This window comes from Elgaria multicarinata, chromosome 18 (genome assembly GCF_023053635.1).
Source record: "Elgaria multicarinata webbii isolate HBS135686 ecotype San Diego chromosome 18, rElgMul1.1.pri, whole genome shotgun sequence".
NCBI lineage: Eukaryota > Metazoa > Chordata > Lepidosauria > Squamata > Anguidae > Elgaria > Elgaria multicarinata.
Genome location: NC_086188.1, coordinates 3,045,762 through 3,069,767, shown reverse-complemented (window position 1 = coordinate 3,069,767; position 24,006 = coordinate 3,045,762). Strand labels below are relative to the sequence as shown.

The following is a 24,006-nucleotide window of genomic DNA, read 5'->3' as shown; positions in this document are numbered from 1 at the left end:
TCCTTCCTTCCTTAAATAGCCACCAGGCTTTCCCCCCTCCCGGATTATGAGCTTCAAATCGGAACAGTGCAAGTTACAGAGTTCAACTAGAGATATGGGAAAGCCACGGCACTAAAGCCACCTAGATCCAAGGAGGTGGGAGAGGAGGGGGGGGGTTAGAGCCCCGCCGCCGCCGCGTCCCCCTCCCTGTCCCCAATCAGGATGCATTTTTAAAAAAAACTCCCCCTTGAACTCAGCACAGGACAGAAACTTCTTTCTGGAGGAGGGAAAAGGGGCTCCCTCCACATGCAAATCCAACTGGTAACGCAGACACACGCACGCACGCACGCACTCCGTTCCTCACGCACACACGCAGGGCAAAAGCCGTCTCTCCCTGGGTTAGCAGCAACATTGGATAGCATCTCCCTGTTCACATTCTTAGAAACCAAAACCAAAACAACGTCTGAGCTAAATAGGCAAGCGATTTCCTCCGCGCCAGGGTAGCCCGGGTGCACAACCAGAGCCGTGGGCATCCAGCGTCTCTCCCACCGGGCGGCCTCTACTTCCGTCCCTCTTCCCCTGGCGGCGTGGCTTCCTGCGCCCCCTGGCGGCGCTGGAGAAGGGGGTGGGGGTTTGGGGGGAAGGGGTCAGTAGTAAGAAGAGATTTGCCCTCCGCTTCAGGCGAGGGCGCCGGCGGCTCTTATCTGTAGACGGGCAAGCGGATGTGGGCGTGCTGGTGGTCCAAGAGCCGCGGCACAGAGACCGTCTCGTAGCCCTTGCCCAACATCTGCTCTTTGATGCAGGGCGGGTGGATGTCGTTGATGAGATACTCCAGCGACTGGAGGCTGCTGCTGAGGATGGAGGTATTGCAGAGGGTCTTGCTGGGCAAACTGGGCAGCCCGTCCGAGGGGTGCACGCCCAGCTCGCGGGGCCCGTTGGCTAGCTCTGGGGGGTTGTAGCAGTCGCTGTTGGGGGTGACCAGGATGCTGTTCCAGGGGGGCGCGAAGTACTGCCCCACCGAGAAATTCCCGTGCATGCCCACGCAGTTCAAGGGCGACGAGCTCACCTTGTCGGCGGTGCCCGCCATGGGGTAGGCGCGCAAGACCCCCGAGCACACCTCCGGCGACTTGCTGACGGCCCCCCCGCCCCCGCTGCCCGCGCTGTACATCCGCAGCTGCTGCTGCTGCTGCTGCTTCTGCTGCCAGAGCAGGTAGTCCATGCTGTCTGGGTAGAGGCCGGGCTTGGGGCCGCCGAGCCCCCCGCTCGGGTTGGAGCCGGCCACCAGCTCGGCCCCCTTACGGCAATCGGGCAGCACGGCCCCCGCGTACGCCACCGCCGCCCCTACCGCGGCCATGGTGGCGAAGCCGTTGGCGCCGCCGTGCTTGGCCGGGCTGGGGTGGGCGGCCACCACGCCCTGGCACACCGGCTGGCTATTCTGGGCCTGGCATTGCTGATTGATCTGGAAGATGATGTTCTGGATGGAGGGCAGGTTGGACTGGGGCAGCGCCAGGCCCCTGCCGGCGTGCGGGATGGCCGAGGCGGCCACCGTGACGTTGGGGGGCAGGGGGGCCTCCATCTGCTTCTGGGTGCCGTGGTAACCCAGCTGGGGGGCGCAGGAAGGGCCTGGGGCTAAAGTGCTTGTCACCGGGTAGGGGGCGACGGCCACGTGGGCGGGGGACAGCTTCGTCCGCTTGCCCTCCGCGCTCTTCACCACGCCTTTGCCGGAGGGCGCTTTCACAATGGCCAGCAGGCCCTGGTAACTGCTGGCGTGCACCGGGTAGGGGCTGTAGCGCTGCCCGGTGGTGTCGTACCCGTTCACCGTCCGGTTAAGGTGCTTGTGTTGAGGGACCCTGATGTTCGTGGGAAAGATCTTGATGGTCAGGGGGTGGTTCGCCACTTTCTGTGCGTAGGCATCCAGTTCCGCCGGGCTGGGGTACCGCGGGGAGTGCACGGGGGCCATCGTTTCACCTAGGAGACACAAAGAAAGCAGGGGGGGTCAGTGCTTGTTTTTGGGGGGGACGGGTCTCTTCACTGAAGCGTAATAACTAGAGATGTGAAGGCCTGGAAAAAACCCGGAAAAAATCGGGGGGGGGAAACATTTTTTTCTGAAGCCTTTTTTGGTTTCCCCCCCCCCCAAATTGAAATAAATGAAGAAAAACGCATTACGGGATGTGTTATTTTAGCATGATGAATAAAAGGTTTAAGACAAGGTCTTCATTTATTTACTTCTCCAAATGATTTCTAAAAACTGTACAGTATCAGATTATTACAATGCCTGTGCACCGAGGACAAGCAAGTCCTAGGTTGCAAACTGAGACTACAACTCTCAAATGCAAGAGCAAGATGCATTTCTGCCTCTAGGGGGCAGCACTGCCATGGAAGCAGAGACTGAAACTAATACTGATAGCTGTATTTCAGAAAATGAGTCTGATTAAATTTCATGCATATTCACTGAATCTTGTTCCCCGCCCCCCCCCCCCCCCATTTTTCTCAGTTCTCTTTTATGGGAATGGGGGCTTTACGTCTTGACACTGGAGGACTAGCGGAGACATAAATAATTTTCTTTGTTACTAATGGTTTCTTCAGTGGTTGTTTTTTAAAATTGTTTTTTTGCCTGCTCCTCATAAACTGGCAGAACCAAAGCGGTTCCTTACAGTTCAGGAGCTTGTAGCTCCATTTGTTACCCCCAAAAAGTTAAAAAAAAGTAAATTAAATTTGTAATAATTGTTTGAATACACTACTTTTAATATACCAAATGTAATAATTTTATGCCAAACCAACTTGGACATAATTACATTATATGTTCCTAAAGTAACAAAGTGACTTTCAATCCGTAAAAAGTGCTAATATTGCATTATTTCAATTTTCCTGAAAATTTCCGTTCCCCCCCCCCCCGAAAAAAACGGGGAAAAACGGGTTTTTTTCATGGCTTCAAAATTTCCAGGAATTTTACATCTCTAGTAATAATCTTTGCGGGATTTACCTACGAGTTAACATCATTATGTGCAAACCTGGTCTATGTACGCCAAACATCTTTTTTGTAACAGACTCCAGACAGATGCTTCTGGAACGCCTAGCCCCACGGCATGAAGCAACGGCCATCCCCCATCATTTATCCTCAGCATCTGGTGCAGGTACACTGCCTCTCAACATGGAGGCTCCAATGAGTCATGCTAACTAATATCAGTCACCCTTCCATTTATTTGTCAGATCCATTCGAAAAAAATAAACCCGTTTTCCGTTAACTGGACCCCAGGAGATTGTAAAGACCCCCCTGACACCCCATTTTTGACTTACAGTATTTATTTATTTTATAATGCTTCTTAAACCATTTCATATAATGAAACCTCTAAGCTGTTCACAAAAACATGCATATATAATAGAATATAAAAACAATATATAATAATAAACTATTTAAAAACGTTACAGCAAGGCGACAATATTCAGGGCAGCGTCAGGCTAGGGGAAGCAGGTGCAAACCAATGTTTCCAAGAGGTGTTTGAAGCATCCCGTATTTCTGCCTCTTGAAACACATGCAGAAGTGTTCCAGAGGGTGAATATGACTACTGAGAAGGCCCACTTTTGAGCCATTACGGGGCAACATTTCACTGGTAATGGGATGGTCAACAAACCCTTCTCGCAAGATCTTAAGGGTCGGTTGGAGATAGGGGCCGGTGGTCCTGAGTTATTTAGGTCTACACCAAATCTTGATCACTGCAGCATTCTGCACTAGCGACAGGCTCAAGGGCAGCCCCAGAGACAGCGCATTACAGTAGTCCAATTGTGAGGGTGCTTCCGTAAGCAGTCCAAATAAATTTGGAACGGAGGGGTAGAAATGTCTCTTTACCCAAGGTTGGTGGGTGGGGAGACTCTCTCTCTCTCGGAGATTGGATTTAAACTACATTATACAAGCAATTTCATGGGTGCTTTACGCCACTATGAGAGCTTCACCCAAAAAAAAACCTAGGGAAAAAATTCCATTTACCAGCTATAAATCAGCACTTCTTATAATGAGCACAAAAAATGTCACTTTTATGCAATTTTACAGATGAACAAAACTGGCGAAATTAACTGTGGTAACCTACTGTAGTCAGCAAAAGGCAGCTGCAAGGAGAGAAGCAAAGGAGGGGAAAAGAAATTATATGTATTTTGCTCCTCTCAAAATCCTTTCTTGAGCAAGTTTCTGCTATTTCTGGTGTGAAAACTCATTTGTCGTTCCCATTATACTTTCATTTGGAGTTTATCTTGAGTATCCAATGAGCCACCAACTGTGAACATGATTAAATCTACAAAATCTATCTAATAGATGGAATAAATTAGGTGTTTGAAAAGGCTGCTTCTGAAAGGGAGATGGGGGGGAAAAGAGGAGACCGTCACCACTGAGCCGTTTAAGAACAGCGCACAAAACCTTTCTGGGGGGTTTAGAGGGCCGCCCATCCACCCAACAAAAAACGCAAAGGTGTTTTGGGAGAGGAATGAGCGGCGTGAGACCATTTTAGAGGAGCGTCGCCCTCTCGGTTTGTCACTCCGGGAGAGCTGTGTAGGCTCTGGCAATCTTAGCCAATTTTTTTCCAACCAAGTCTATAATCTGCTATCCCCATGGGTCCCAAAATCAGTTTGAAAGCCTGCAAATGATTTAACGGATTCAACTGCCCCCTCCATCTGTGAACGCTGGAGGCGGTTTACAACAAAGCCTTAAAAAGATAAAATGCAAAAAGTAAACACAAGGTACATAAACAGCTTGGGACCAGGCTATCTGAAGGAACGCCTCCTCCTATATGTAGCTCCCCGGACCCTACGGTCATCCTCAGGGGTCCTTCTCCGCGAGCCCCTGCCAAAGGAAGTGAGGCAGGGGGCTACCAGGAGCAGGGCCTTCTCTGCTGTGGCACCCCAGCTGTGGAATGAGCTCCCTTAAAGTGGTTCGCCTGGCACCCATACTAGACCCTTTTAGATGCCAGGTGAAGACCTTTTCATTCTCTCAGCATTTTAACAGTTAAGCGATTTAATTTTAACTTTGCTGTTTTCAATTTGTATTTTAAATCTGTATTGCTGTTCGATTTTATCCTGGCTGTGTCTTTATATTGTATTTTATATTATGCTTTGATACTGTTTTAGATTTTGAATGGTTTTTACGGTTTTAATTTTTGTAAACCGCCCAGAGACCTTCGGCTATTGGGCAGTATAAAAATGCAATCAATCAATAAATAAATAAATAAAACACAGGCATTATAATAAAACTGGAGAAACTTCTAAAATCAAGGAGCAGCATCAAATGCTGAATGCTGAACAAAACAGTACCATTTTTACGCTGTATGAACACCAAAAACTAGGAATCCTACCTAACCTCTGTGGAGAAGGAGTTCTGCAACCGTGGTGCCGCTACATAGAAGGCCCTGTTCCCACCAGGAGGAGAGTAGGCAGAAAAGGACCCCGTGTTGGAAAAACTCCATTACCCCTACAAAACCTTGCATTCCACTCTGTGAAAGTACATAAATTCTCAAGACTGTGTTATACTCTTCTGGACTCTTCTTAAAATTCCGCAAAGGCTTAGCTCTATCCCTAGGAAATATTCTGCCTTCTTCACCTTTAAGGGAAATGCAAACACGTTTTTAACACCCTTACTCTGATTGGAAAAATACAATTTTCCCCCCATTGCAAAAGGCTACCTTGAGACCTCTTTGGTGGATAGAAATTGGGTGCTGAATTCTAAAAGCCTGAATGTTCCTATTCCACGGCAGAAACCCAAAACCATCCCTAGCCTCTCTCTCTCTTTCCTCTCCCAGTGGCTACATTAAATCCAGCTCAAAGGACTGGGTTTTAATTGACTTAATAGACTCGTTAATAACAATGTCTATTTAAGACACCTGTAAAAAGCCCATAACATTAATGTAATGGGGAAATGGACGGTGAACCCATCCGCCTTGCTTTTTAAATGACTGCTGCAGAGGGTTTTAATGGGAGCCAGCGATTAATGGACAAGAGGAAACAGTTGCTCAAGTGAAACACACTTGTACAAACACACATTTTGCAGGCACGCTGCCGGCACATCCTGTTGTTTCGAGGTTAAGAACGCTGCCAATTCTGTCCTGTCATCAAAACAAAACAGCCGAATGGGGAAAACACTCGTCCGTTCTCCTCTGGGGAGTTAAAAATAAAAGTTCACCCCATCTGCGCTTATTCAGAGGTGGAACAACCGAGCGCAGAAGGGTGTGACGGGCCCAGAAGATGGCAAAACGTGAGACCGTCCCGGTCAAAAGCGCCTCATCGTGGGCTACCAGAGGGTGTGGCCGCCAGGGATGGCCAAACCCACCGCTTCTTTCACACTGTGAGTTCCTCCAGGGCCTTCGGGAAGGGTCGGTCTTCGCAGGAGGTCGTCTACCAACGGCTATGAGCTGTGATAGCTATGAAACCTCCAAGCTCACAAGCAGTTTACATTGGAAAGAACAAGCCATGCACAAATGAGGGAGAAGGGTGAGAGACCTTGTGCCATTATTTATTTACTCAGATTCATTCCAGCGGGCTGAGCTGAGGGAGATGAGTCCACCCAGAGAAGAGCCTTCCGTGTGATGGCCCCCTTCCTATGGAACTCCCTGCCTCTGGAGGTCAGGCTGGTCTCAAAACAGTGTTGTTCCCGGCGCCTCCTCAAAACATTTTTATTTCAGGGAGCCTTCTTTGATTGGCTAGCCATGTTTTTTACAGGTACTCTGCCTCTTTAAAAATAATTTTTAATATGGAATTTTATTCTTTTATCTTTTTTTGATCACCGCTCTGGAATCTGTCCAGATATATAAATGTTGTAAATAAATAAATAAATCCCACCAGTCCTGCTGAAAGGCTTAGTTTATCCTCCTCTTCCCTCCCCATCCCTTCTTCCTTGGATGCTGTGTCTTTTGAGACGCTGCGCCTGCTGGTGCTCGCCACAAGAGCTAAACAAGTTCTCCACGCTCAGGGGCAGCCTGTTCCTTAATGCCCAGATGCTGAGGACGAGCGACAGGAGACCTGTCGCCTTCCTTCCCTGATTGTGGGCGGTCCCAGAAGTATCAGGCCGCGGGGGGCCCACCTGAGTTGTGGATGCTGTATAAGCAGGAATAGGCGCTCTCGGTGCCTTCGTCCTGGCCCAGCTGCACGGATTAGCACCACGTCAGATGTGGGAACGACAAATATAGGGCGGGACGTCCAGCCCAGCTGTCAGTATCTCGTCAACACTCTGCCCCCAAAGCCCAGCTAAGCCAATCATTTAAAAAACGAAACGGACATGCCATGGGTTGGGCGGATGAACCGGCGTGGTCTCACAGCGGCGGGGACCTTTCTCTCCCGGTCTGTTCCCGCTGGAGCACTCCGCAGTAACCTCAAGAAAAGAGTCGTCCTGTTGGATCAGACCAAAGGTCCCTGTAGGCAAGCGTTCGGTTCCCACGGTGGCCAGTCAGAGACCTCTTGGTAAACGCCAAAGCGGGACAGGAGGGCAACAGAGGGTCTGTCCCAAGCCTTCAGAGGGATATCGCCTCTGTGGCTGCAGCCGTGGTGGAGGCAGGAACAGCCTGAGCCCAGCCACTGTCCAGAGCGCTAAAGCCAACCCCTTCATCCCAAGAAGTCCACCACGAAGAAGCCATAGAAGGTCAGCAGCCTGGCCCCCGCCGCCAGGTTCAGACGCCTCTCCTATATTCCGATTTCCATTCCGGCATTGTCAAAACTGGTTTAGCTTCTCTGCGTTTTTTCTCCACTGCTCTTCTCATGTGCGTCTCGTCCTTCTGACTCGAAGCCTGAGGGTACGATCTGAGTCTCTCTTTTGACTTAAGGAGTGCATCTAGTTAAACGCAGGTACACCAGCCAAGCCAAGCCAAGACAAAACGTTGACAGGTCTCAAAACCAGTTCTTTTATATACACGTAACGCACACCTGCACCACTTAGGGATATTTGCCAAGGCTGACTTTATTGCAAGTGGACCTTTGCAGAGTTGGGACCTTTGTAGGAAAGAGTGCTGGGCCAGTGAGAAGGGAATGTGGGCACGCAGTGCCGGGGGTCATGATTCCTTACCACCTCTGTGAGCCCCACCCTGGGCTCCCTTTCGGGTTCATGAGCAGGACAGCAAATGCCCCCCATAAAACATAGCATTAGAATTCAAAGCCCATACTGGATTCTGAGATCTTTGGGTCAGCTCCCATCAGTCTTTAAAAGGAAAACTCCCACGATGAAGTCTGGCCCGTGAGTTTTAGTCCTCCGGCTCCATCAGCTGTCCAAGCGTCTCCTCCGGGCACACAAAAAATCCCTCCCTCCTGACTCTCACACCTGAAAGTACCGCTGCACAATGCCACCTACTCTTCCCCTCTCGTCCTTGAAAATCCCTCCTCAAACCTTGCTTTTTCCTTGAAGCCCCGAGGTCTCGTGCCTTATCACGACCAACCCTCAGTGCGGGCCACCGAGTTGAACACAAAAGGTCAAATTTTAGACCTTGAGGTCTTCGTGCTACTGTAAAGTGCCAGGTGTACCAACAGTGCAATATAGCTTTATTAATGGTTTGATTTATTATTATTATTATTATTATTATTATTATTATTATTATTATTGTTTATATAGCACCAGCAGTGTACATGTGTACATTAATAATGGTTTGATTAATATTCCGTGTCCTCCCAGAGTGCAGGACATGGAATAACAGGCTCAAGTTACAGGAAGCCATATTCTGGCTGGACATCAGGAAAAACTTCCTGACTGTTAGAGCAGCACGACAATGGAATCAGTTACCTAGGGAGGTTGTGGCCTCTCCCACACTAGAGGCCTTCAAGAGGCAGCTGGACAACCATCTGTCAGGGATGCTTTAGGGTGGATTCCTGCATTGAGCAGGGGGTTGGACTCGATGGCCTTGTAGGCCCCTTCCAACTCTGCTATTCTATTATTCTATGATTTGTTTTTAGCTGGGTATATTTATTGGCCTGGTTCAGACCACACGCTAAACCACACTGCTTAACCACAAAATGGTTAACGGAATGCCTTGACCCTGTGATATAGGGAAGGATACAAATGTCTTAACATCATCATCATCATCATCATCATCTACAATCATATACAATATATCATCATATATGGACCACTTCCCTGACTTCTTAGATTTTAGCAGGCATTGACTTAGGACCAGAAACCTATTTCTTAAGGAAATAGCAGCTGAGATTCTCTTTGGGCAGCTCAATTCTGCCCCAGGCACCCTCTCGTCCCGGGCCTTCGCTGGGCTCTGCCTACAAGCCCCCAAGGGCTGTCTTTCATCCAGCCAAGTCCTAGCCGTTACAGAATTACTTCCGCTACGATCTCCCGCCCTACGCCCCGTCCCCGGTCTGACCTGTCACCCCACGGCTTTGCTTGGGTGGAGAGGGCGCCCGAAGCGGAGCCGGCGGAGTTCGGCGGAGGCTCAAATCGTCGCCCAGCTGACACCCCATCTGCATTCCCCTTCACGCGAGAACCGCTGTCCTTGGAGGTGGCAGCGTCGCAAATACTCAATTAACATGACATTAATTAGCCGGTGACACGCGGAGAATCTCTAATGAAAAGGGCTCCCGGCAAGGGGGCTGCCAGCGAGGGTGCCGCTCGAGAGGAAGGTGTGGTTGTGGGGGGGGGAGGGGAGTTTTGGGGCAAAACTAGGGAGATGGCTTCAGGGGTCAAGCCCAGGACCTTTGGAGGGAAGCGGCCTGGGCCATTTCCACACCTCCTGAGCCCCTTAGATCAACGGAGGAGGGTTCTCCTCCAGGGCCTTTGGAGGGAGCGGTCTCTGCTATTTCAACGCTTCTGAACACCTAAGATCAGCGGAGAACAGCCAGGTCTTCCCAACGCTTCTCCCAAACACTGATGGAAGCGGCTTTGGTCATTTTGACTTAAGTAGGGACCGGAAGCGCACACGATTCACACTCCCCACTACGGCGCGGAAGGAATTGCGGAGACCAGCCCAGTCGGCATGGCTGCCTCCTTAGGCTCGACACAGGGGTTTCCTGAGCCGCGAGAGGTCTCTGGCTTTCCCTGAACGGACTGCCGGATTCGCTTCGCTCTAGAGCCATGGTCCTGCTGCCTGCTGGTGGTCTGGATTGTGGAGGAAAGGCCTAGCGACCGGATCGCCCTGATGGGAGTCGATGGCCTCCTCTTTCCTTCCATCTCTTAGGAGTCTGTGAACAATGCAACTCAGCGCAAGGTTACGCACTCTTTCAATCCCCGTCCATTTCGACGGGACTTCAGCCAGGGCGGCGCGTCGTCCGGGCTAAGCGCTATTAACATTCCGCGCTCTCCGGCTACCCAAATTCTGGGCGAAGGAAAGCTTGAACCCTGTGACCTATATAAATTATGCAAATGCGCACAAGTCCTCTAATTTTGCATAATTTATTCCACAGTTCTTACTATTTTGCATAATTTAGCCCGTTGTCGCAGGGGAGAGGGGCTGGTGATAAACGGGACAGTGAAATTGCATCCTTTGGGAATACTTTGATCTCCCTCAGCGCCACACGGCTGGCTCCAGACCCGGCCCAACGCACTGCCCACGCCTCTCTTCTCAGCCACAAGGACTAGTTCCTTGCTTATTATTTTTAAACCAAAGCAGCAATGTTGGGGGAGCTCTGTTCTGCCCCTAATGCCACACGGGGCAGCTTTTATGCGCTCCTATGGGATCGCAGCGCACCCACCTTATTATTATTATTATTATTATTATTTATTTATTTATTTATATAGCACCATCAATGTACATGGTGCTGTACAGAGTAAAACAGTAAATAGCAAGACCCTGCCGCATAGGCTTACAATCTAATAAAATCATAGTAAAACAATAAGGAGGGGAAGAGAATGCAAACAGGCACAGGGTAGGGTAAGCAGGCACAGGGTAGGGAAAAACCTGGATGAAGCTGAGCCGGATCACAGTCTACAAAGGGCACCGCGACCCAAGAGCAGCAACGCAACAACCAGGGACAGAAACATCACTCACGGATCAAGGGAGGGAGAGACAGAGACAGAGGGGGAGACAGTCTGACTTTGTCACTGCCTGAACACCAGCAGGACTGGATATGACAAGCTGCAAATTCCATGTGTTGTCACATCTCAGGGTGACGCAGCGAACCCCCGCTGGGAAAATTACAGAGCTACCAATTTCCGAGAGGGTTCCTGGCGCGCTTCTGCGCTCCACTGGTAAGCGCCAATCCTTCCCCGCAGTAATTACTGCTTTCTAACGGGCCATAATTATTCTCCCCAATCACCCCGTCATGCAAAGGCAGCCTTTGCCTTGACATACCGCCAGTTGCTAGCACCGGCCTGGCCTTTCCCTCACCCCTCGCCACTTGCAACGCGAGCTGTCGGCAGCGTGGAGGCAAAGGGCCCTTTTCTCCGCTCCGGGTGCCAGGTGCTGTTCGTGAAGCCTGGCGCCTACTGCTCAGGGAGAGAGCGCCCAGGTTGCTGCTGCTGCTGCCTTCCACCCAAAGAAGATTCCCTGGCAGCAAAACTGCGCAGGGTGCATTTGACCGGAGGGGTCTCAGAAACACCATCTCGTAGCAAGTGGAGCACCAGCTTTGCGTTGAAAAATCTGCGGGGTCGATCCCTGGCGTCGCCAAGTAGGGCTGGAAAACACCCTGGTAAGCCACTGCCAGCCAGAGTAGACAATACTGAGTTAAGACGGCCGAACCCGGTATAAGGCTGCTCTGTATAGTGCTCCAAGTTCTCCTGCAAGGAAAGCTCAACTTAGCCAACTGTGTAAATGATGCAAACCAAGCAGACCTGCATGATTCCAGTTAGAACATCAGAAGAGCCCTGCTGGATCAGACCAAGGGTCCGTCTAGTCCAGCACTCTGTTCACACAGCGGCCAACCAGCCGTCGACCAGGGACCCACAAGCAGGAGATGGTGCAACCATGTTCCCCAGCAACGGGTGTATATAGGCTTACTGCCTCTGATACTGGAGGCAGCACAGAGCCATCAGGGCTAGTAGCCATAGATAGTCTCATCATAAATGATTTTGTCTAATCCTCTTTTGAAGCCATCCAAACTGGTGGTGATCACCACACCTTGTGGCAGTGAGTTCCAGAGTTTGACTCTGTGCTGTGTGAAGAAGTCCTTCCTTTTACCTGGCCTGAATCTCCTGCCCATCTGCTTCATGGGAGGACCCCACTGGGTTCTGGTATTTTGAGAGAGGGAGAAAAATGTCTCCCTCTCTCGGTTGCATGTGACGTGATCCGTTTCTGTGATTTGATGACTGATTTAGATTGCAATTGGGGGTTGGACTCGATGGCCTTGTAGGCCCCTTCCAACTCTGCTATTCTATGATTCTATGACTGTTGAGACACTTACTAGAGAGCATGTCCCACGGAAATGAGCGAAACTGACTTCTGAATAAACACGCACACTGTCATCACAATGTTGTTGTTGTCGTTTAAATGTTGTTCAAAAAGTTTCAGCTCTGGTGTTTCCGCATTCTTTACAGCCTGATCCTATGCATGTTTACTCCAAAGTAACTCCCACTGATCACAACAGAGCTGTCTCCCATTTAAGTATGCACAGGGTTGCAATCTTCATTCGTAGAGAAGTCGGCAATTAGGAAATGTTGTCATTGGGATACAGCAGATTCTGTCCACGCCCACTTCCATTTTAAATGGAGTTCTTTATTGTTTAATTTTTTAGAGCATTCAACTTTTCGGAGCATTCTGAGAACACGAAACGACAGATTTAGATGCCAACAATCTATTTTCAACATAAAGCCTGAATAAGATGAATAAAAAAATAAATAAGAGTAGAGCAGAGAGTTTCAGTGGTCTAAGTATGAACAAATGTACATGAGAAATCGCCTAGTATATGAAAACAGGCTTTGGTACCTTAACGGGCTCCGTTTTGGGGGCGGGTGGGGGGAATATCATTAATTCTTCACTTTTGCAATAAAACAGCTTGGTCAGGGAATCAAAATCGGTATCTTACAGGCCAAAATCCACTATTTACTCACATTTTGTGTTTTGTACCCAAAAATGTAATGTCATATAATATTTGAGAATTTAATTTAAAAAAAATACATTTAACTATCTGGGGGGAGACCAGCTTTTAAAATGAGAGAAAAACTAAAACTGCTAACTAAGGCACAGTTCTGAAATGTAGTTTTTTAAAAGTAATTTCATGTGCTTGTTAACCTTTGGGGGGGGGGGGAAACTGAGTTAAAATATCACTTTATCCTTTCCAATTAAACTGATACCCGCTTAGAAAATGCATATAAAACTGTTGCAGTATCATAGTTGGACTTAATTATGTACCTGTTTCTTGGAACATAACACACATAAGAAGAAGAGCCATGTTGGATCAGACTGAGGGTCCATCTAGTCCAGCACTCTGTTCACACAGTGGCCAAGCGGCTGTTGACCAGGGACTGACAAAGCAGGACATGGTGCAACAGCACCCTCCCACCCATGTTCCCCAGCAACTGGTGCACACAGGCTTACTGCCTCGAATACTGGAGATAGCACACAACCATCAGGGCTAGTAGCCGTTGATAGCCTTCTCCTGCAGGAATTTATCCAACCCCCTTTTAAAGCCATCCAAATTGGTGGCCATGATTTTTTTTGCGCCCTCTTGACCATTAAAAGACTGATACAACACTGGAAAGGTAAAAGCTCACCACCAATAATGCAATGGACTGAAGACCTAACAGCACTAGCTAAATTTGAAAGAGTGGTATATAGGTGTCAACTACAAATGGACTTGTATTCGGCCATTTAGTCTGCCTTTACAGAGGTTTATGTGTCATTTACTCCCACCTTTTCCTTTTTTTCATTCAGAAGATTGTAATAATTGAAACTGAGTCCTCTGTAGTATGGAGGGAAATATAATGGCTGACTAAAATGAATTTGTGGAGTCTTGAGTCCTTGGGATAAGTAACCTAAAAATTTAGTTCTAGCTCTGAAACTCTGCAATTGACTCATCCATCACATTTCTGCATCACCTTATAGCCAAAGCTCTTTGGGCAAGTTTACAAAGATCCATTCGTTTACGTTACTTATTATTTTTGATGTAACGGAACAATTTTAGAAACTTACAATTTTCAACATCTAAGGTCTTCCTCCAGGTACCTACTCCGAGAGAGGCTCGGAGTGTGGCAACGAGGGACAGGGCCTTTTTGGTGGTGGCTCCCAGACTATGGAATGATCTCCCTGACGAGGCTCACCTGGCACCAACGCTGCTATCTTTCCGGCGCCAGGTTAAGACTTTCCTCTTTGCCCAGACATATGGCGGCACATCTTAATCACCCACATGTTTAGGTTTTTTTTTTAACAGTTTTTAATGCTTTATGTGTGTATGTTCTGTGTTTTAGAATTTTAAATTTTGTATACTTGTTTTTATCTTAATTTTAGAATTTCTGTAAACCGCCCAGAGAGCCCTGGTTATGGGAGCGGTATAGAAGTGCAATAAAATAAATAATAAATAAATAAATACGGGCAAAGGTAGCAGCGGAAGTCATTCTACCCCAGCTACCCAGCTGCTGACTGCTGCGTCTCCTTCCTGTACTTTTTGCTGTGTGTGTGTGTGTGTGTATGGGGAGGGGGGGGAACCTGGCAGCCCCACAAAGAACACGAATTTCCTCTCTCGCCATCCTACAACCCGTTCCATTTCCCAGGCTTTGCATTCAATAACAGCTAAATAATTGAATCAGCTCAGCTGCTGAAGATTTGCTTTGAATTTTATTAGAATTTTAAATTGTTTTGTTTCTTCAGTATTTTATTACTGTAAATGGAAAAACACATTGCCCGCAGTAATACTCGGATGGCTTTTTATATTACTCTGAGCGTAGAGTGGAGGGAGGGGGAGAGAGAGGGAGGCAGGCCCATGAAGCCATTAGGGCGGCTGCAGAGGCTTATGAGATTAGGCCTGCAGCAAAAGAACTTTTCTACTCCCACAAATTGGCCAACAGACTGGGTCGGAGGCAGATTTAGAAGCCTGGATCTGGGGAAATTGCAACAGGAAATAAATCTTGGGTCTTGATTGTGGGTGATGGAGGCATTGGGGGTGGGGTGAGCCAACTGGGCCCAGCAGGACCCTGCCTGTCAAGGTCTAATTTGGTATATCCAGTCCGAACAGCTATGTAAACATGCAACAGAGCATGCCGTGGACTCCAAGTTCATTCATGGAGGAGACTAATTCAAGGAGGAGAAGGCTATCGATGGCTACTAGTCCTGATGGCTACCTACAGTATCAGAGGCAGTAGACCTGTGTACACCAGTTGCTGGGGAACATGGGTGGGAGGGTGCTGTTGCACCCATGTCCTGCTTTGTTGGTTCCTAGTCAACAGCTGTTGGGCCACTGTGTGAAGAGAATGTTGGACAGATGGATGCAGCACGGCTCCTATGTTCGTTTTTATTTACTGAATGCAACAAAGCATTAAATGCTTGAACTATATGGACGTTCTCAGACACATCTGGCTGACCATGGTTTTGGGTGTGTGTGTGTCAAATGCTTGGCCTGATGGACCCTTTGATTCAGACAAGCGGTTCTTATGCCTTCCCCCATCTGACACTCAGATTTCCGTCCAATTTTCACAGCCCTGCAGCAAGAATATGAGTCCTGTAATGTTAAGGGTGATGCCTATATTAGTGCTATAATGCTACGGATTCATCAGAAGTGGTGTTGGCTGTGGATTGTACATGCAACTACCTCTGTACGCTACACAAAAATGGTGCAGAATTTGGGCGGCGTGAGCACACTCGCAGAAAGCAAAATTCTGCTGGAAATTGACATCCGTGGCCTAACCCTTCCTCTAAGGCAGAGCTTTCCAAACTTTTCATGTTGGTGACACACTTTTTAGACGTGCATCATTTCGCGACACAGTGATTCAGTTTTACTAGCAAACCAGAGGTTAAACTAACCCCTTATAAGAAATACGGACACATACATACATTGTAATAACGAAATGTATGGGGACACAACATATCTCATGAAAACCTTTCATTTATATTTTTTAAAATATATGATTTGCAAGATAATAGCATACATTTCCAAGACTTTTCACAGTGAACCAATTTTGTCGAGCTGCGATCGTGCGGCGGTTGAGACGGTGTTCTATCAAAAAACTGGACCCATGGAATTTATCGATTGCGTCATTTCAGGTGCAGCTGTGTCACCGGAAGTGACACGGAATCAGCTGTTTCGACCCGATTATGCATACTGCGCATGCGCAGTACCGGTATGATCCCTTGACCGCGGTGTGCATACACGGATACGACGGAAGGGGAATATACTAGTGCACCATACTGATCGGCACCTTTGCTGCGTAAAAATGCATGCAAGTTGGTATTGCTTATTTCACATAAACCCAGAGGTTTCTCGTTACGTTTGCGTGACGCACCTACACACTGCAGCCGACACACTAACATGTCGCGACACACAGTTTGGAAAGCTCTGCTCTAAGGAGTTGCATACACAAGCCCTATAGGAGAGGTGTTTACGAACTTCCGTCAACACGACTAGCCCAAGATTTCTGTAGTAGTAACAAGGGCTGTGCAGAGAAAGGATGCAAACTTTTCTGGGGGTGTTGAAAAACATCCCCGTGGCCCAGGAAATGTTTAGGCAATTGCTTTCGAAGCGTTTGCTGGTTTAGCAAGCGCTGCTCTCACTCTGAACTGACTAGGTTTTCTCTCAGCGTTGACTTCACATCGTCAAATGTGACGGACGTTTCGTTCCCATGATCTCCAACTGGCTGGCATCACCCACTGTATTTATTTAAAATTATTTTTAGGCTTCCTTTAAGAGTAAAAATCCTCTCAAGGCAGTGTACCCATGAACTCCTCATAAATAAGGTGCAGCCTAAATGTTTTAATATATATATACATTAAGAATTACAGGAAGGAGAAAAGAGCTCTAACTAGGAAAACAGAGTGGCACCAAAGCAATTAGAGGACACAACAGCATCAAACAAAATTGGGGTGGGTGGGTTTAATATTCTCCCAATGAAAGCATTTGTCAGGAACAGTCGCTTTCCCCACACAGAGAGAGAGGACCCTTGGCCAAACTTCAGAAGAGGAGAATATTTGGGCCAAATAATAAAACGCTGGCACTACAGACCAGCAGCCAAGTTTCTGGTTCATTATTTGGAGTCAGGAGGTAACGTTTAGATCTCACCCTGTCTCACAAAACCAACCCGGGCCCGCTGGATCATGGATTTCCTCGCCTCTCTACTTGATGCGCAGTCGTGAACATTCCGTGACATCAGAGAAGCCAGTGGCTTAATGGGAACAGCTCCCAGACGACAACTGGATTTTAGCCTATTGTGTGTGTCAGATTAAAAAGTGCAAGGGGGGGGCGTTTGGAGAGAATATCCCACAGCGAGCTCTACAGAAACATCCTTAATGACAGGAGAGAAGGGGGGGACCCACTAATTGGGAAGCCGCCTAGGCCTGCATGAGGCGGCAGCCGGCCTGCCCAGACTCACAACAGTTACCAATTAAACCAGACCGCGCTGTGAAACCAGTTCCGGTTATATTCAGACACACAATAGCTTTCTTCGCCAAGGCCCAGCTGCCGGGATTTCTAATTAACCCCGATTTATTTTTATTTTTTTTAAAAAACTGTACGCTTTAAAGAAAAATGTGCCAAAAAAAAAAAAAAAAGCAGTTACAAAGTGGAGAACAAGGCTGGGTTAATCGCGGAGCCCCTTCAATTGCATGCCCTGAGGGGGGAACGGAGGCAGGAGGGCCTCCATTAAATCGGATTGTCCACTGTGCTCTCGGCTGTCAGGCCGTCTCATGATTTGGCTCCCGAGGAGGCCGTTGACAGGAAAGGAACAGCGGCGCGCCTGCGTTCTGACAATCATGGCCTTGCTCATTTAAGAAGTGTTGCAGAATCAAGGCAGTGTTTGTAAATTGAAGGGGACGGCAGCCGACAGCAAACGCGCTCCCCCCCTCCCCAGCTCTGAAGCGGGCGCCAAAGTGCCCGATCGGTTCCCTCGTGCTTTCACCGGGTTGGGAGGGCCTCGGCACGGCCGCCCTTCCCAAACCTGCATGGTTATCACAAGGAAGCCGTTCCCTGGCTCCATCTACAGATTTCTAAGCCTCACAGACACAACCCCACTTTGACAGCAATGAAAACTCCGGGAGACCCTTATAGGCCCCACCACAACAGTAATTATTACTACTAGAGTACGCGGAAGAGCGTGAGTTCACCAGTCAGGGCTCGGGGGGGGGGGAAAGCACGTGGTGAGAAGCAGATGGTAGGTTCTAATGAGCTAGCTGGGACCGGACCGTCGCTGGGAAATGGCTTGAATGGATCTCGCTTTCCGTGCGTTGCGTCGGCTTCTCTGAGTACGTCACACTGACGTTGTTGTTCGGATCGTGCCTGGCTGTGTCATCGGGGAATACAGTGCTTTGTTTGTATCCTGGCTAAGTTAGGGTGAAGGTGGAAAGGAGTATGGGAAGGAGGACCGGGCTCCTGCATCTTTCACAGTTGCACAGAAAAGGCAATTTCAGCAGGTGTCCTTTGTATAGATGGAGAACCTGGTGAAATTCCCTCTTCATCACAACAGTTAAAGCTGCAGGAATCCTGCCCTCTTTTGGATCTGGTCAAGAAGGCAGGGCTTGCAGCTTTAACTGTTGTGATGAAGAGGGAATTTCACCAGCTGCGACATGCAGTCAAATGACACCTGTTAAAATTCCTTTTCTATGCAACTGTTAAAGATACAGGAGCCCAGTCCTCCTTTCCACAGGGTCACCCTAGCTGAGTGGTAAGTACACAGCTGTGATTGGTCCATGGCTGCTAAGTGGTAAATATACTACCGTGTTTGATCCATGGCTGGAAGAGACTCCCCTCCTAGACTCCAGAGTGGATGGGTGAAGCATTCACGGATGCTGCCTGAAATTGCCAGCGTGACGAATAACGGATGGCATGATCACATTGCATCCTGAGGATGCAGCAAGCCAGTTCTTGTTTCAGCATGACTGTTAGGTGCTTCTACCCTGGCATAATGTGCGTGCAGCTAGACGTAACACACTGGCATGTTTCCGCCAGGAAAAAGGGTCAATCCCTGCCGCTGGTGGTAAAGAAATAGCCCCATTCCTACTATCCAGGGCGAGTGGTGTTTTTATAGATATATTTATTTATTTACAATATTTATATACCGCTCCCCATTGAAAATTTCGGAGTGGTGTACAAGATAAAATGAAAATAAAAACAGCATAAAACACTTAAAACAGATTTTAAAAGAAGCAAATACAGTGACTCCTGGCTGGACGTTAAGGAAAGGCTTCCTGGAATAATGATGTTTTCAGGAGGCGCCGAAATGAGTACAAAGCCGGCGCCTGCCTGACTTCCAGAGGCAGGGAGTTCCACAGGAGGGGGGCCACCACGCTGAAGGCTCTTCCCCTGGTGGATTCCAATCGGAGGATGGATCTAGGTGGAACCACCAGGAGCAGGCCCTCGGATGACCTCAGTGACCGGGCAGGTTGGTAAGGGAGAAGGCGCTCTCTCGGGTATCCTGGTCCCAAGTTGTTTAGGGCTTTGTACACAAGTACAAGAACCTTCAACCTGGCCCGGGTAGCGAATAGGCAGCCTGTGCAGTTCCCTCAGCAGAGGAGTTACATGCTGGAAAGGGGTAGCTCCAGACAACAGCCGAGCTGCAGCATTCTGCACTAGCTCCAGCTTCCGAAGAAGCTTCAAGGGCAGCCCCACATAGAGCGCGTTGCAGTAATCCAGTCTTGAGGTTACCAATGCCTGTACCACCGTGGCCAAGCGATCCCTGTCCTGGAGAGGCCGTAGTTGGCGAACCAACCAAAGATGGTAAAAGGCACTCCGAGCCATGGAGGCCACTTGAGCCTCCAGCGACAGAGATGGGTCTAAGAGTACCCCCAAACTATGAACATTGTAAGAATAAGGTATAGACCAAATCCTGTCCCTGAATCACCGGCAGAAGCATTTGCCATCTACAGAATAGTGCCAGCAGCACCTCTCCGTAAAGCGGGAGGATTTGGGGACGCCGCAGAAGAGAGAGTCCCTGCCCCAACCCTCGAAAGACAATTTCAACGTACTTCTCCCGATAAGATAGGACAGAACTTATTTTCATATACATGAAGAGCCGAAATGGCCGGCAACAAATTGAAAATATAATCTCCACTCTTAATCTGTGCTGCCGTTGCTGCTATCGGAGGTAAATGCACACAGAAGAACCTGGCTTCAACCGGATTACCTCTGGTCTCTGCTGTTTACAAACGGGAACGAGGTTTGGCTATGAGAAGAGAAAGAGTAGACCAGACCTCTAAGGAGGTCAGATTTGACCTAAGGTCGTCCAGCTGCAAACCCCGAACCTGTGCAAACTGCACATTTCTCTTAACTAAAAAAGTAGGCTGTACTTGCAAAGCAAAATGGAGGGGGCCAAGGAGCTCCGTGGTGAAGAAAATGCACCTGCCTACATCCTCTGAGAATCACCTGGATGAAGATGTTGAACCCAGGTGCCAGTGGTGAGCAGAGATTGTAATTAAGTCGTCCTGAGCTGGTCGGGACTGTTATGGCTGTGGATAAGACAGAGGCGGCCTGCTGAGAGACACTGATATTCACTACTCTTTTCCAGCCTGAAAATATCACACACCAAAACTCCAAATCTCCCAGCACGGGAGGCTGCCTGAGCAGAGAAAGGGTTTTAATTTGGGCAGAGACAGAGCGTGCGCGCGGCTGCTGTCATGGGTGGTGCTGGACGGACACGGAAGCAGAGGGCATTAGCGCATCTGATGATCGATGTCACTGCACCGACGGCGAGGAGAGAGGATAAACCAGCGGGCTCTTCCCTGTCTCTCCCCCGTCCAGAAGCGGCGATCTAATCTGCCGGAGAGCGGCCATTGCCTGGCGACTATCTTGCTGATCTGCAGCACGAAGCGAAGGCAATGCAAATCACGGCCGCTAAGCACACCCAGCTGACCGCGTTGCTAGGGTCCTTCAAGCGCCGGAGGGAGAAGAGGAGGAGAGACGCACCCACTGGGCCCGTTACTCCTGGACTTGCAAACCGAGGTCCCGCGCCCCTTAGCTTTCAAACAGAGCATCTGATGTCTTATAGAATCATAGAATAGTAGAGTTGGAAGGGGCCTACAAGGCCATCGAGTCCAACCCCCTTCTCTATGCAGAAACCCACCATAAAGCATCACTGCCCAGCTGCCTCTTGAAGGCCTCTAGTGTGGGAGAGCTCACAACCTCCCTAGGTAACTGTTTCCATTGTCGTACCGCTCTAACAGTCAGAAAGTTTTTCCTGATGTCCAGCCGAATTCCTTCAAAATAAGGAATAGCTTTGCCTTTTGTCTCAGGCATTGTGGAAGGCCTGAGCTCAGCAAGAAGACGCATGCTTTGTGTGAAGAAGGCCCCCAGGTTTATCCCCCCAAAATCTCCTCTTAAGATATGTGGTCTTCTATCACTTTTGTGCTTTGGCTGCCGGTGGCTTGTTAACCATGTATAAGGCCCTGCATTGCTTGGGTCCTGGATACCTGAGTATGATTGATTGATTGATTGATTGATTTCACTCGCTCTCAGGAGCAGGGTGCCCTGATGGTCCCCCGCTACAAACTGGAATGTGCGGGGGCCAGGGCTTTTTCAGTGGCTGGCCCCCGGTTGTGGAACAATGCGCTACTGGAGATTAGACAGGTTGCCCCTCTCAATTCTTTCAAACGCCTTTGTAAGGCGTTTTTATTTTCACAAGAGTTTGGAGAGGGGGTGGTTTAAACTGGGTTAAAGGGCTTTTAATGGATTGAGGATGAGGGTTTTTAATGGAATTGTCTTAATGCGGGTTGAGGGTTTTTAATGGAATTGCTTTATATGTGATTGTAAAGCACCACGATACCAGAAATAGTGAGGGGGTGCTATAAAAATGCTTTAAATAAAAAATAAAATAAAATAAATTATTTATTTATATAGCACTATCAACGTGCATGGTGCTGCACATAGTAAAAGAATAAAACAGAAACACTCTGCCATATAGACTTACCTTCTAATAAAATCATAATAAAAACAATAAGAAAGGTTAGAGATGCACCAAATAGGCGCAGGGCACAATAAAACTAACAGTGTGAAAGTAAGAACAAAGTCACGTTCTAAATGCTGTAGAAAAAAGAAGACCTCAAGTAACAGGTGATGGGAGAGAACCTTCTTTTCCAGACATTGTGCACCAGCTAATGCCAGTCAGAATAGGCAGTTTATTGTTTATTTTAGTTTTATTTTAAACGTTTCTGTACCACTCTTCGTTTTTTAACAACCAAAGCAGTATAATACAATAATAATAAAAACAAGTTAAATATCCAGAGTAGTTCGAGATTTTTTGGAAGCAAGCGGAGAAGAAAGTTCTTAAAATAACAGGCTATAATTTATCCTTTAACCGTAAAAACGTTATAGGAGCTCTTTCGATACGAGGTCCCAAAAATTCAACAGCCAATGATATCTGTTCTGTTAACAGCATCAAAAATGATTATTGCCAAGAATTGGAAAAATAGAAAACCAATTGCATGTAAAGAATGGTTTATTAAAGTCTGGCAAATGGCACAATTATTGAAAATCAGCGAAGGAGTCAGATTTAGAGAGGACAGACAACAGATGCCCAAATTTATGAAAGGATGGAAACCTTTTATTGAATACCGGAAAAATAATCATGGAATAGAAATTAATATAATATTCTTGTTTTGCTGCTTTTTAAATCATTGGGGTTGGAAGATATGTGAAACTTGATCTTACGTAGTATTTAATCTATTTGGTCTATTTGATATTTAACTCATTCGTGGGTGATTATGTTGTGGTGTTATGAGACATTTAAACTATCTGGTGCTAAAACATATTCCTAGGTGTTTGTATGTGGTATTAGGTTGGGTGCTTTTGCTGAGTCACTAATATAACTGAATGTGCATAATGATTGTGTTGTATAATGTTATGTTGTAAAATGTCTTACGTATTAATAAATCATAATTTAAAAAATAAATAAAATCCACAGTAATTCATAATACTGAGCTAGATCGGAGCAAGGCTCTGTTGTAAGGTGAGCCTTGACGTTGGATCGGACCAACGGTCCACTCAGTCCAGCACTCTGTTCACACAGTGGTCAACCAGTTGTTGACCAGGGACCAAGCAGGACATGGTGTAACAGCACCCTCTCGCAAATGTTCCCCAGCAACTGGTGCATATAGGCTTATTGGTTTTATATAAAGGTAGCTTCATATTTCATTTCGGGACTTGGAAGGGAAGAGAAAGCACTCACACTCACTCACTCACACACACACACACACACGAGTCAAATGCACTCATACCTCCACTACACACCCCCACACACCGATTTTTATGCAAGAGAGCAGGAGGCAGCCAGAAGAAGGAAACCAGGTAACTCAAGTGAGTCACCCACATCTCATCCGCTCTTGCTAGACAGTCTCCCAAGCTGCAGCAAGGCGAAACTACCTGGATTCCAGTTACCAATCTCTTGGCTTGGCAAAAGTGAGAAAAGGGATAATAACGCAGCTGGAGAACCTGCCAATTTATTTATTGATTACATTTTTTATACCACCCAATAGCCGAAGCTCTCTGGGCGGTTCACAAAAATTGCCTGGTGAACATTATTCAGCTGCCATAGAAGACGTGGATAGGAACAGCTAAATATGGGGGTGCTGATGAACGCTTGCGAGGTTCCAGAAAAAGACGTATTTCATTTATTTATTTATTTATTTATTTATTACATTTCTATACCGCCCAATAGCTGAAGCTCTCTGGGCGGTTCACAAAAATTAAAATCATAGTAAGACAATCAACAGGTTAAAAGCACAAATACACAATACAATATAAAAAGCACAACCAGAATAAAAACCACGCAGCAAAATTGATATCAAATTAAAATACAGAGTTAGAACAGTAAAATTTAAATTTAAGTTAAAATGAAGTGTTAAAATACTGGGAGAATAAAAAGGTCTTCAGCTGGCGACGAAAGGAGTACAGTGTAGGCGCCAGGCGGACCTCTCTGGGGAGCTCGTTCCACAACCGGGGTGCCACAGCGGAGAAGGCCCTCCTCCTAGTAGCCACCTGCCTCACTTCCTTTGGCAG

The 24,006-nt window shown here is 47.7% G+C and overlaps 1 protein-coding gene across 1 annotated transcript in view; it reads right to left on the bottom strand.

Annotated features, from left to right (window-relative positions):
• Positions 1 to 632: 632 nt before the first annotated feature.
• FAM222A (family with sequence similarity 222 member A) overlaps positions 633 to 24,006 on the bottom strand; it is a 98,496-nt gene continuing 75,122 nt past the window's right edge. Inside the window, exon 3 of the mRNA XM_063143842.1 lies at positions 633 to 1,947. Within this exon, the coding sequence (XP_062999912.1) occupies positions 680 to 1,947 (1,268 nt within the window). The 3' untranslated portion in view covers positions 633 to 679. The remainder of the gene's footprint in view (positions 1,948 to 24,006) is intronic.